At 41.5% G+C, this 13,411-nt stretch overlaps 1 protein-coding gene across 2 annotated transcripts in view; it reads left to right on the top strand.

The window, feature by feature from the left end:
* ilrun (inflammation and lipid regulator with UBA-like and NBR1-like domains) overlaps window positions 1–13,411 on the top strand; it is a 103,515-nt gene that overhangs the window by 35,165 nt on the left and 54,939 nt on the right. For both annotated transcript variants that reach the window (XM_059950553.1, XM_059950554.1), the window contains exon 2: window positions 12,889–13,043. In XM_059950553.1, coding sequence (XP_059806536.1) covers window positions 12,889–13,043 — 155 coding nt within the window. The remainder of the gene's footprint in view (window positions 1–12,888; window positions 13,044–13,411) is intronic.

Raw genomic sequence — 13,411 nt, 5'->3', positions numbered from 1 at the left:
CGGATGAACTCAACACCTTCTATGCCCACTTTGAGAGGGAGAATATAACTTCAGCTGTGAAGATCCCTGCTGCACCTGATAACCCTGTGATCTGTCTCAGAGGCTGATGTTAGGCTGTCTTAAAAGAAAGTGAACCCTTGCAAGGTGGAAGGTTCTGTTGGAGTACCTGGTAAGGCTTTGAATACTCCTGCTAGTCCGCTGGCACAAGTTTTCAAAGACATTTTCAACCTCTCATTGCAATGGGCGGAAGTTCCTACTTCAAAAAGGCAGCAATTATACCAGTGCAAAAGAATTATGTGGGCTGCTGGTAGCACTCACATTGACAGTGATGAAATTGGTCATGACTAGACTTGAACTCCTGCCTCAGTAAGGACCTGGACCCATTGCAATTTGCCTATTGTCACAATAGGTCAATGGCAGATGCAATCTCAATGGCTTTTCACATGGTTTTAGACCACCTGGACAGCACAAACACCTATGTCAGCATGCTGTTCATCAACTGTAGCTCAGCAGTTAATACCATCATTCCCACACTCCTGATTGAGAAGTTGCAGAACCTGGGTCTCTGTACCTCCCTCTGCAAATGGATGCTTGACTTCCTAACCAGAAGACCACAATCTGTGCGGATTGGTGATTACATATTATCCTCGCTGACAATCAACACTGGTGCACATCGAGTGTGTGCTTAGCCCATTGCTCTACCCATGACCGTATGGCTAGTCATAGCTCAAATACCATCTTTAAGTTTGCTGACAATACAACCATTGTTGGTAGAATCTCAGGTGGTGATGAGAGGGCGTACAGGAGTGAGATATGCCAACTAGTGGAGTGGTGGCGCAGCAACAAGCTGGAACTCATTGTGATTAAGACGAAAGAGCTGATTGTGGACTTCAGGAAGGGTAAGACGAAGGAACACATGCCAATCTTTATAGAGGGATCAGGAGTAGAGAGAGTGAGCAGTTTCAAGTTCCTGGGTGCCAGGATCTCTGGTCCCAACATAGTGATTCAGTTATAAAGAAAGCAAGACAGTGGCTGTACTTCATTTAGGAGTCTGAAGAGATTTGGTATGTCAACAAATACTCAAAATCTTCTATAGATGTACAGTGGAGAGCATTCTGACAGGTTGCTTCACTGTCTGGTGGGTGGGGGGGGGGGCGCTACTGCATATGACCAAAGGTTGCAGAAGTTTGTAAATCTAGTCAGCTCCATCTTGAGTTCTAGCCTGCAGATTACCTTGGACATCTTCAAAGAGTGCTGTCTCAGAAAGCCAGGTTCCATTATTGAGAATCTCCAGCATCCAGGGCATGCCCTTTTCTTACTCTTACCATCAGGTACAGAAGCCTGAAGGCACACACTCAGCGATTGAGGAACAGGTTCTTCCACTTTCCCATCTGAGTCCTAAGTAGACATTGAACCCTTGGGCATGACCTCACTTTTTTAATATATTGTTTGTTTTTTGCATGTTTTTAATCTTTTCTATGTATACTGAAATCGATTTAATTATTTATTTTTGCTTCTATAATATGTATTGCACTGAACTGTTGCTAAGTTAAATTTCATGACACATGCCAGTGATAATAAATCTGATTCTGAGTTTGATAAAGCAAGGAATGAAGATCTCTATCATGTATCATCAACGTTGGAGTGAACATATGCTTTTAAAAAGTATGCATATCACAAACCAAAAATGTATCACGATGAATTGAAAATAGAAGATATTTGTGAATATTTGCCAGGCTGGTTGCAGAAATTTAATAAAAGGCAGGACAAGGAATTTAAGGATTTACAAACTTCTCAAAATAAGTGCCTGCTGATCATGAAGCAGCAGAGAAATTCATTGAATTTGCAAAGATTATCGCTGATGAATATCGAAGACCAGGATAAGTCGACAATACTGATTGGTTTTTATGCATAAAATCCTAAAAAAGAGTAAAATACAAATAAAGTCCACTGTAACTTTTTGATCAAAAGGTAGAGACTGAAAACCTGCTATTATTTGTTATTGTTCAGCTGATTTATAAGACCATGAGGAAAAAGAGCAGAATTAGGCCATTTGGCCCATCAAGTCTGTTCTGCCATTTCATCTTGGCTGATCCACTTTCCCTCTCAGCCCCGATTTCCTGCCTTCCCACTCATGTTCCTTCATGCCCGAACCAATCAAGGATCTTACCAACCTTTGTCTTAAAAATACATAAAGGCTTGGTCTCCACAGCTGCCTGTGGCAACAAATTACACACATTCACCACTCTCTGGCTAAAGAAATTCCTCCTCCTCTCTGTTCCAAAAGGGTGCTGTAGGAAACATGCTTTCAAAATCCACTCAATCAAAGCCTTACACCACTCAATCGGTTTCAATTTAGTCACCCCTTCTAAATTAAAGTGAATGCAATCAAATGCTCTTCTTACGACAAGCTCTTCAAACCTGGAATCATTCGTGAACCGCCTTTAAACCCTTTCCAGTTTCAGCACATACTTTATGAGGAGCCCAAGACTGCTGACAATTCTCCCAAGTGAGGCCTCACCAGAGTTTTTAAGGTCTGAACACTACATGCTTGTTTTTATATTCCAGTTCTTCTGAAGTGAATGTTAACGTTGCCTACCTCACCACAGACTCAATCTGAAAATTGACCTTTAGAGAATCCTGCACAAAGGCTCCCAAGTCCCTTTGCTCCTCAGATTTTTGTATTTTTTCTCTATTTAGAAAGTAGCCAACACTTTGACTTCTTCCACCAAAGTGCACAATCATACACTTCCTGACTCTGTTCCAACTGCTACTTCTTTGCCCGTTCTCTTAATCTGTCTTTCTATAGCTTCTTCCTCACAGCTACCTACCTTTTCACCTATCTTCAAACAATCTGCAAACTTTGCAACAAAGCCATCACTTCCATCATCCAAATCATTGACATATCACATTAAAGAATCAGTCTCAACACAGACCCCTGTGTAATCATTGGCAGCCAACCAGAAAAGGCTCACTTGATTCCCACTCTTTGCTTCCTGCCAGTCAGCCACTGCATTATCCATGCTAGAATCTTTTCTGTCATACCATCGTCTTTTAGCCTATTATGCAGCCTCGTGGGTCACCTTGTCAAAGGCCTTCTGAAAATCCAACTGCAGTTGGCCCTCTCATCTGCGAGGGATTGGTTCCAGGACCCCTCGCAGACACCAAAAAATGTGGATGCTTAAGTCCCTTATTTAACCTGTCTCAGAGCAGTGGTCTTTAGGACCCAGCAGAGCTCTGAATCCGCAGTGTTTCTGTTCACGAAAATAATCGTGATCACGATTGAAAATAAAGGGGAAATAATAAAGCGATCGGAAAGAGATGAAATGCCATCGGTCATTGGAAAAGTGTTAGGCTACAGTCGGTCAACGATTGGAACAATTTTAAAGGATAAAGTGAGAAAGACCCTGCCCTGATGAAATCTACAACTATTACTAAGCAATGCAGTGGTTTAATTATTGAAATACATACATTTCTTAAGTGTTTTATATGCATAGAAAGGTAAAATATATACTATTTTCTAAGACAAACATTTAACTAACTGATGCTAAATAATACTGGATGTAGTTATTCCAACTTAGTAAGAGAACTAATTTTTTTCCGATTCCGATCCACGATAACCTACGCACATCCTCCCGTATACTTTAAATCATCTCTACATTACTTATACAGTCATCCCTCCTTATCCGCGGATTCTGCATTAGCAGATTCAACCATCCACGGATCGGGAAAACCTGGAAGTTCTCTCTCCAGCACTTGTTGTTTGAGCATGTACAGACTATTTTTTCTTGTCATTATTCCCTAAACTATACAGTATAACAACTATTTATGTAGAATTTACATTGTATTAGATATTATAAGTAATCTAGAGATTATTTAAAAGTAGAGGCAGTAGGGTTATGAACGAGTTCCGTTTCTGAGTCCGTCTTTAAGTCGGATTTGAAGTCGGAACAGGTACATCCGGTATTATTTAGCGTTAGTAAAATGTTTTTCTTAGTATATAGTACATATTTTACCTTTCTATGCACATAAAACTTAAGAAACATATGTATTTCAATAATTAAACCACTGCGTAGCTTAGTAATAATTGTAGCTCTCATCGGGGCAGGGCCTTTCACATGCTCCATTAAAATTGTTCCGATCGTTGACCAACTGTAGCCTAACGCTCTTCCAATGACAGATGGTGTTTCACCTCTTTCCGATCGCTTTATTACTATCACTTTATTTTCAATCATGATTATTTTCGTGAACAGAAACATTGCAGATTCAGAGCTGCACCAGGTCCTAATGTCCACTGCACTGAGACAGGTAAAATAAAGTCCAGGATTCCGCTGGGTCCTAAAGACCACCGTACTGAGACAGGTTAAATAAGAGACTTAAGCATCCGCGATTTTTGGTATCTGCGGGGCGGTCCCGTAACCAATCCCCCGCGGATAAGGAGGGACGACTGTAATACCTAATACAATGTAAATGCTATGTAAATAGTTGTTATACTGCATTGTTTAGGGAATAATGACAAGAAAAAAAGTCTGTACATGCTCGAACAACGAGTGCTGGAAGAGCACTTCCGTGTTTTCTTGATTCGCGGTTGGTTGAATTCGCGCATGCAGAACTCGCGGATAAGGAGGGTCAACTGTGCACAACATCCACGGATTCCCTTTAGTCTAGCCTTCTTGTTGCTACTTCAAAGAATTCCAACAGATTCTTGAAAGATCATAATGTAGGTCTCCACAATCTCTTCAGCCACCTCTTTCAAAACTTTGGAGTGTACACCATTTGCTCCAGGCACTTAACTACCTTCAGATCTTTCAATTTCCCAAGAACCTTCTCCCTAGTTGTAGTAAATTCAGTTACTTCCTGACCCCTGACACATGGATCTTTTACCATACTGTTAGTGTCTTCCACAGTGAAGACTGGTGCAAAATACTTATTCGGGTTTGCCTGCTATTTTTGTTCCCCATTATGATATTGTCCCCCCCAGCACTGTTTTCCAGCAGTTAGATATCCACTCTCACCTCTTTTACATTTTATGTATCTGAAGGAACTTTTAGTATCTTCTTTAATGTTATCGACTAGCTTACTTTCGTATTTCATATCCACCTTAATGACTTCTTTTAGTTGCTTTCTGTTGGTTTTTAAAAGCTTCCCAATCCTCTAACTTCCCACTAGTCTTTGCTCAGTTATATGCCCTCTTTTTGGCTTTTGTGTTGACTTTGATGTCCGTTGTTAGCCATGGCTGTGTCAGCTTTCCTTTAAGATACTACTTCACCTTCGGGATATATACAGTGGAATGCAAAAGTTTGGGCACCCTTGGTCAAAATTTCTGTCACTGTGAATAGCTAACCAGGTAAAAAATGTACTGACTTCCAAGATGACACATTTCTTTAATATTTTAAGCAAGATTACTATTTTATTTCCATCTTTTACAGTTTCAAAATAACAAAAAAGGAAAAGGGCCTGAAGCAAAAGTTTGGGCACCCTGCATGGTCAGTACTTAGTAACACCCCCTTTGGCAAGTATCACAGCTTGTAAACGCTTTCTCAAGCCTGCTCAGAGTCTTTCAATTCTTGTTTGGGGGATTTTCACCCATTCTTCCTTGCAAAAGGCTTCTAGTTCTGTGAGATTCTTGGGCTGTCTTGCATGCACTGCTCTTTTGAGATCTATTGAGAAATTTTCGATGATGTTTAGGTCGGAGGACTGTGATGGCCATGGCTAAATCTTCAGCTTGTGCCTCTTGAGGAGTCCATTGTGGATTTTGAGGTGTGTTTAGGATCATCATCCTGTTGTGGAAGCCATCTTCTTTTCATCTTCAGCTTTTTTTTTACAGACAGTGTGATGTTTGCTTCCAGAATTTGCTGGTATTTAATTGAATTAATTCTTCCTTCTACCAATGAAATGCTCCCCGTGCCACTGGCTGCAACATAAGCCCAAAGCACCCTTTTTCTCCAAACATACATTTCTCATTGCGGCAAAAAGTTCTATTTTAACTTCATCAGGCCACAGAACTTGTTTCCAAAGTGCATCAGGATTGTTTAGATGTTACAATCGAAGATCCATGATTTGAACGAATTCTCTGTAAATACTGCCCATACTCTGTTATTGGTTGCCCAGAAATGACACGTCATACACCAACATAAAATTATAAGGAAAATATATTCACCTTATTTACAGTTACAGAGAAAAGAAAAATGAAAGGGCCCAATGCAGTTAAATCAATCCAATGTGCACATAAACGTTGGAACTCCTTTCTGGAGTAGTTGGGGGTGTATCGCTTTTCTCACATGCTGGATCCATGGTCTGAGTAAAAGCACGTACTACTGTCTGAATTTCTCTCAGAAGACCATCTCAAATGAACTGGCTGTCTCAGGAGTATTGGCCGTTCTTCCTTAGAGCACTTCATGCAATGGGGACTCTCCTTTCAATGGCATTCTGCAGGATTTTCCGTTGTGCCCTGCTCCGTAGCTCCCACCAAATGGATCCCAAACCTGACTACTTAAGAAATCCTTCAGAAATCTCTTTCCCAGCCCCCCCCACCCCCCAAGCTCCCCGGAACCTTCTTATCCATCCCACAATCCTCATGACCAGCTCAACATTCCTCAGTCGGACAACATGGCTTCTTTTGCCAAAACCAAAGCACTCTTACCAGCAGGACACACTGCTTTTACAGAAATGGCAAAAATAAAATACCTCATGGCATAGCAGAGAAAATCTTAACCAGGGTACTGCATTCTCTCCCCACCAAAAGTAGTCATGTCCTCATGACTTTGGAACTCCGTCTCACCATGGGGATGGACATAACACTGTTTGCCAGGTGCATCATATGCCAGCCAGTCTGTCACTTTCTGACTCGGAGGCCACCCTATCTCATCTTCAGCTTCTTCAGTTTCAGGGACTCCCTGTTACTGTTTCTCTTTACTTGGGGATGCCTCCTCCTATCTGTCACTCACAACTTCTGGCAACTCAGTTCCCTCTGCTCCCTGACTGAAATCTGTCTCCTTTAGTTTTAGCAGGTGCTGCCACACATCTTCAACCTTTGCTGGTGCTAACCGGCGAGACGTCTCGGAAAGTGCTATCCTTGCACTGTCGCTACTCCTCCAGGGTGTAACGTGACAGGTTTAGACTGTGTACCACACAGTTCTTCGTTTATGCTCATCATTCTGCTTAGGAAAGATCTTGCACCTTATCAAAAGCAGCTCTGAACACCAGGTGAATGGACAAGGTTTTTTTAAAACAGTGTTCCATTTCTCTCCTTCTCACAATACTTCTCACAATGGGAGTATTTGTTTGCACAAGAATGGAAGTTCCAACTTTTTCAACTGGATCAATAATCTCCATTACACCAACATCTGCTTCCAAAAACTCCAGTTTCAATGACAAGTAACCATTGTATGGGTACTCATCAGTACCTAAGGCCCCAAATCTCAAAGGCACTGAGTGTCATCAATGTTAAATGTCTCAAATACCTGTTGTGAAAGAATCTGTAAAGTAACATGAGAACTTGTGACAAGTATGGCTTTGGGATAGGTACCTTCAATCCATATGGATACATCAGAGCTTGATCCCACTGAACCTTCAGGAATATTGTTTGCACTTTAGTATTTCCCTTGATACACAGATTGGAATGTGTTCTCTCCGAGATGCCAGGCCATTCTTTTACTGGGTTCCTCTGTTGTTTTGCTGCTTTTCTTAACAGCTGATTTTTTGAAGATCTTCTTGTCCTCGCAGTCTCACTTAAAATAGCCATCTTTGTCCACAGTTGTAACAGAAAATACTGGCTGCCCCGTAGTCAAGAAACTCTTTTCAGCAACGTTCCTCTGCTTAGCAAGTTTTCCAGCTGGGTCGAGTTTCCCCATGGACATCTCACGTTTAACTGGAACATTAGCAAATAACCACTGAGTCAATTCAGCTCAAAGATTCTTCACCCATTCCTCAAAAGCTCCATCTCTGTGACATCAGGGGTCACCTTAGTAGCCGAGGTTATTGTTCAGGGTGCTGCTTGGCTTTTGGAAATTTTTTACTTCTCAGTCCTGTTCTCTTCTAATTCCTCTCTGGGGAGGGCACATCTTGTGGGTCATTCAAATACGTAGATCAATCATGTCATGTGACATTGTGCCCTTCACTACTTGCTCCACCCTCAAGCAATTGAATGTGCCCTTTGTGGCACAAACAATGCAGTGGTTTCTCCAACCTGAAAAGGTTGGCAGACAACTTCTCTCCTTCTTCCTGGAATGTTTCCTCCTGAAACTTCACCTTAAGATCAGCTGGTCTTTCAGCAGTGCTAAACGCATCTTCCAGAGTTTGTAGGTAATTAGCTGACATGTCTGATGGGTCTGCTGGACCCTTTAAACTTCTTACCAGTCTCTGCCTTTTCATATTATTTGGGCATTGCCATTAATCCAGTGACTGAGATGTCTGCTCAGCTCAAGCCTTATGTTCTTCTTCCCCATGATTTATGGGCTTGACTCCAGAGAACACTCCCAGCATATGACAACTTTGGCTCTCTGCAGGTACACTTTGGCATTTGTCAACCAGTGATGTAATAGCTCAAACCAGCTTAGAACTTAAATCAGCAGTTGAAGGACTTCTCACATCAGACAACTCCTTTATCTCACTTTGCAGAGATGAGAACAACTTGTCTTGAAAGTCTTCGCCCTCAGCTAATTTCCCTCCCTTCTCTAAAAATATGAACTGCTCATGTCCCCACTTCTGTTTCCTCAATCTGATCAGGCAGTGCAACTTCTGTCATGTCATTGGTAGCCTGGCCTAACCCGGCATCCTTACCAGCTGACATTACTCAGCTGACATTACCAGCTGACATTTCCCCAATACTTTTATGGAACTCTGCACTCAAAGTAACAGTTCATTGGGGATTGGAATATCCACCCCGCTCAGTACTTAAGCATTACTTCTGGATAATCTCTTTGAATTGCACCAAACCTTAATCCCCATGGCATGCTTAGTAAAGTACCTTAATTATGCCTCAGCTCACTTTCCCCAAACACCAGTTCAACACTGGTTTAAATGCACAAATAATCAGCGTAATCAATACTAAACAGCAATCATACAACACAGCATACGAAATCCTGGACTAGCAATATTGGAACCCTCTCCAATATAAGCACATCCATTTTTAGATAAGAGATCCAAAATTGCTCGCAATACTCCAAATGAGGTCTCACCAATCCCTTATAAAGCCTGAAGATTACATCCTTTAACTTCTAATCCTCTTTAAATAAATGCTGACATTGCATTTGTCTTCCTGACCACCAACTCAACCTGCAAATTAACCTTCAGGGAATCCTGCACAAGGTCTCCCAAGTCCCGTTGCACCTCAGATTTTTTGAATTTTCTCTCTATTTAGAAAATAGTTTACCCTTTATTTCTTGTACCAAAATGGATGACCATGCACTTCCTGACACTGTATTCCATCTGCCACTTCTTTGCACATCTTCCTCATGTGTCTAAGTCCTCCTTCAGCCTCTCTGCTTCCTCAACACTACCTTCCTCTCCACTTATCTTTGTATCATCAGCAAACCTGGCCACAAAGCCATCAATTCCTTCATCCAAATCATTGACATTTCATATACCTGTAAAAAGAAACGGTCCCAACACACATCCCTGTGGAACACCACAAGTCACAGCAGCCAACCAGAAAAGGCTGTCAATTCCCACTCTTTGCCTGCTGCCAATCACCCAATGCTTTATCCATTCTAGTATCTTTCCTGTAATACCATGGGCTCTTAAAGTGTTGAGCAGCCTCATGTATTGCACCTTTTCAAATGCCTTCTGACAATCCAAGTACACAACATCCGCCAATTCTCCTTTGTCTATCCTACTTGTTATTTCTTCAAAGAATTCCAACAGATTTGTCAGGCAAGATTTTCCCTTGAGGAAACCATAGTGACTTTGGCTTATTTTGTCATATACCTCCAAGTACACCAAACCCACATCCTTAACAAGCAATTCCCAAACCACTGAACTCAGACTAAACTGGCAAATAATTTCTTCTGGGTCTCCCTTCTTGAAGAATGGAACGATAATTGTAATTTTCCATTCCTCCGGAACCATGCCAAAATCCTTTGATTCTTGAAAGAACATGACTAATACCTCAACGATCTATTCAGATGCTTCCTTCAGAACCCTGGGGTGCAGGCCATCTGGTCCAGTTGACTTATCGACCTTCAGACCTTTCAGTTTCTCAAGCACCTTCTCCCTCATAACGGCAACTTCATTCACTTCTGCTCCCTGACATCTGTACACTCCAGCATATTGCTGGTGTCTATCACTGTGAAGACTGATGCATAATACTTACTCAGTTTGTTATCATTTCCTTGTCCCCCATTACTACCTTTCCATCATTTTTCCACGTTCCAGCATCTAATCTTGCCTCTTTATATATCGGAAGAAACTTTTGGTATCTGCTTTCATATTCCATTCTCACTTCCCAAACTTCTCATTTCCCACTAATTTATGCTCTTGTATTTCACCTCTTTTGCTTTTATATTGGCTTTGACTTTCCTTGTCAGCCACTGTTGCATCATCCTGCTTTTGGAATACGACTACTTTGGGATGTAGTGATCCTGTACCATCCGAATTGCTTTCAAAAGTTCTAGCCATCGTTGCTCTGCTGTTTCCCTGGTGGTGTTTTCTTCCAGTCAATTATGTCCAACTTGTCTCCGTAATTCCCTTTACTACAGTGTAATAACTGATTCATCTGACTTCAGCTTCCTTTTCTCAATTTGCAGGGGAATTCTATCATGACACGATCACTGTCTGCGAAGGGCTCCTTTACCTTAAGCTCTCTGATCAATTCCTGTTCTTTGTACAACATACAGTCCAGAATAGCTAACACTCTAGTAGGCTCAACCACAAGCTGCTCTTAAAAAGCCACCTCAAAGGTGTTCTACAAATTCCCCCTCTTGGAATCCAGCTCCAACCTGATTTTCCCAATCTATCTACACATTGAAATCTCCTGTGACTATTGTAATATTACTATTTTGACATGCATTTTCTATCTCCCATCGTAATTTGTAAACCACAATTTTGCCACTGTTTGAAGGTCTGTGTATAACACCCATCAGGGTCTTTTCACCTTTGCAGTTTCTTAGCCCAACCCACAATGATTCTACACCTTCTGCTCTGATGTCACTTGATAAGAATTTGAATTAATTTTTTTTTATCAACAGAGCCATCTTATCCCTCTGTCTACCTACCTGTCCTTTTGATATGTGTATCCTTAGATGTAAAACTCCAACTATATTTTTTTTCAGCCACAACTCTGTGATGCCCACATCACACATGCCAATCTGTAACTGTGCAACAAGTTCACAAACCTTATTTTGTCTACTGTATGCATTCAAATATAATAGCATCGGTCCTGTATTCAACCCCCTTTGGATTTTGTCTCTCTCCCCCCCCTTTGGATTTTGTCTCTCTCCCCCCCCCTTTGGATTTTGTCTCTCTCCCCCCCCTTTGGATTTTGTCTCTCTTCCCCCCCCTTTGGATTTTGTCTCTCTTCCCCCCCCTTTGGATTTTGTCTCTCTTCCCCCCCCTTTGGATTTTGTTTCCCCCCCCTTTGGATTTTGTCTCTCTCCCCCCCCCTTTGTATTTTGTCTCTCCTCCCCCCCCTTTGGATTTTGTCTCTCCTTCCCCCCCTTTGGATTTTGTCTCTCCTTCCCCCCCTTTGTATTTTGTCTCTCCCCCCCCCTTTGTATTTTGTCTCTCTTCCCCCCCCTTTGGATTTTGTCTCTCTTCCCCCCCCCCTTTGGATTTTGTCTCTCTTCCCCCCCCTTTGGATTTTGTCTCTCTTCCCCCCCCTTTGGATTTTGTCTCTCTTCCCCCCCCCTTTGGATTTTGTCTCTCCCCCCCTTTGGATTTTGTCTCTCCCTCCTTGGATTTTGTCTCCGTCCCCCCCCTTTGGATTTTGTCTCCCTCCCCCCCTTGGACTGTCTGTCTTTCCCCCCCCTTGGATTTTGTCTCCCTCCCCCCCCTTGGACTTTGTCTGTCTCTCCCCCCCCCCCTTGGATTTTGTCTCCCTCCCCCCCCCCCTTGGATTTTGTCTCTTCCCCACCCATGGATATTCATCTCTTCACCCCACTTTGTATTTTCCTGTCTTCCCCTCTCCCCCCCACTCCCCCCCCACATTGCAGCTCATCTTGTTAACTACAATTATGCTCCATCATCAGTCTGTCTTTGCTAGCTGTCTCACTACACACTGCCTCTGCTACCCTATCACTCCAATTCCCATCCCCGTCAAATTAGTTTAAAACCCCGGAACAGTTCTTGCAAACCTACTTGTAAGGATATCGGTCCCTTTGGGTTCATGTGTAATATTCCCATGTTTAGAAAGTTGAAGAGTGACGTGTTTGTTTAGTGGTATGAAGATTGTCCAAGGCAAGCAACTGAAATGGAAGATCATCTGTGGTTGAATGGATGGAAGGGATAAAAAGCCAGCTCCCAGTCAAGTGTTAAGCTGTACATCTCATCTTTTTGTGTTACAAGAAAATATAGTTGTGCTTAACACCTCAAATCCTGTTTTCTTGTTTGCTTCAGTACCATCTCTTGTTTGTCATTATTTATTTAATCATTACTCATCAAATTTTCAGTCACCAATGCTAACTTTCAAAAGAAAATCACCTACTCATTGTTAACTGTTTTGTGTTTTCATGTTAAGTGCCATATATAAATAGTTATCAACAGGTTTGTTTACTATTCTACTATTTAGGTGTTAATTGGTCTTTAACTAATTGGTCTTTAAAATTCTGCCTTTAGCTTGCATTTTTGTGATGCTTTTGAATATATCTTTCAGGGAATTACCTACATGCATGTCTTTGGGTATATTTATTCCCTCAATTTTTTTTCATATAATTGAAATGTTTTCTGTTTCAGGAATTTGCAAGCTGCCATTGGTGCTTACTACGACTTTGAGAGTCCAAATATAAATGCACCTTCTATGTCATTTGTAGAAGATGTCACAATAGGAGAAGGGGAATCAGTACCACCTGACACTCAGTTCACCAAAACATGGAGGATACAGAATACAGGTAATTATTTAGTTTAGATACTGTAGAACATTGTTGCAGAGCAGACTGAATGGGTTGAATGGCCCAATTCTGCTCGTCTTATGGTCTAAAATATACAGACTTATAAACTTACATATGTTTACCATATAGAATGTTGTGCAAGTCGTAACCAATCCTACCAATCCACTGCTTTTCATTAATATTTTTTGTTTATTTTACATTGTGATTTTCTTATTGAAGTCTTTTGGGTAAGAGGTGAAGAATTGATGGATAAGATTACAGAATATTATACATGTAAACAGAGCAAAATAAAGAAGACTACTTGAAAATTACAACATTGGATTTATCTTACAAGTATTCGGATACAAACATAAGACAATAAGCTATTG

The sequence above is a fragment of the Hypanus sabinus genome, chromosome 25 (assembly GCF_030144855.1).
Source record: "Hypanus sabinus isolate sHypSab1 chromosome 25, sHypSab1.hap1, whole genome shotgun sequence".
Taxonomy (NCBI): Eukaryota; Metazoa; Chordata; class Chondrichthyes; order Myliobatiformes; family Dasyatidae; genus Hypanus; species Hypanus sabinus.
Note: the sequence above shows the minus strand (reverse complement) of the source record. Positions and strands in the feature narration are given on the sequence as shown.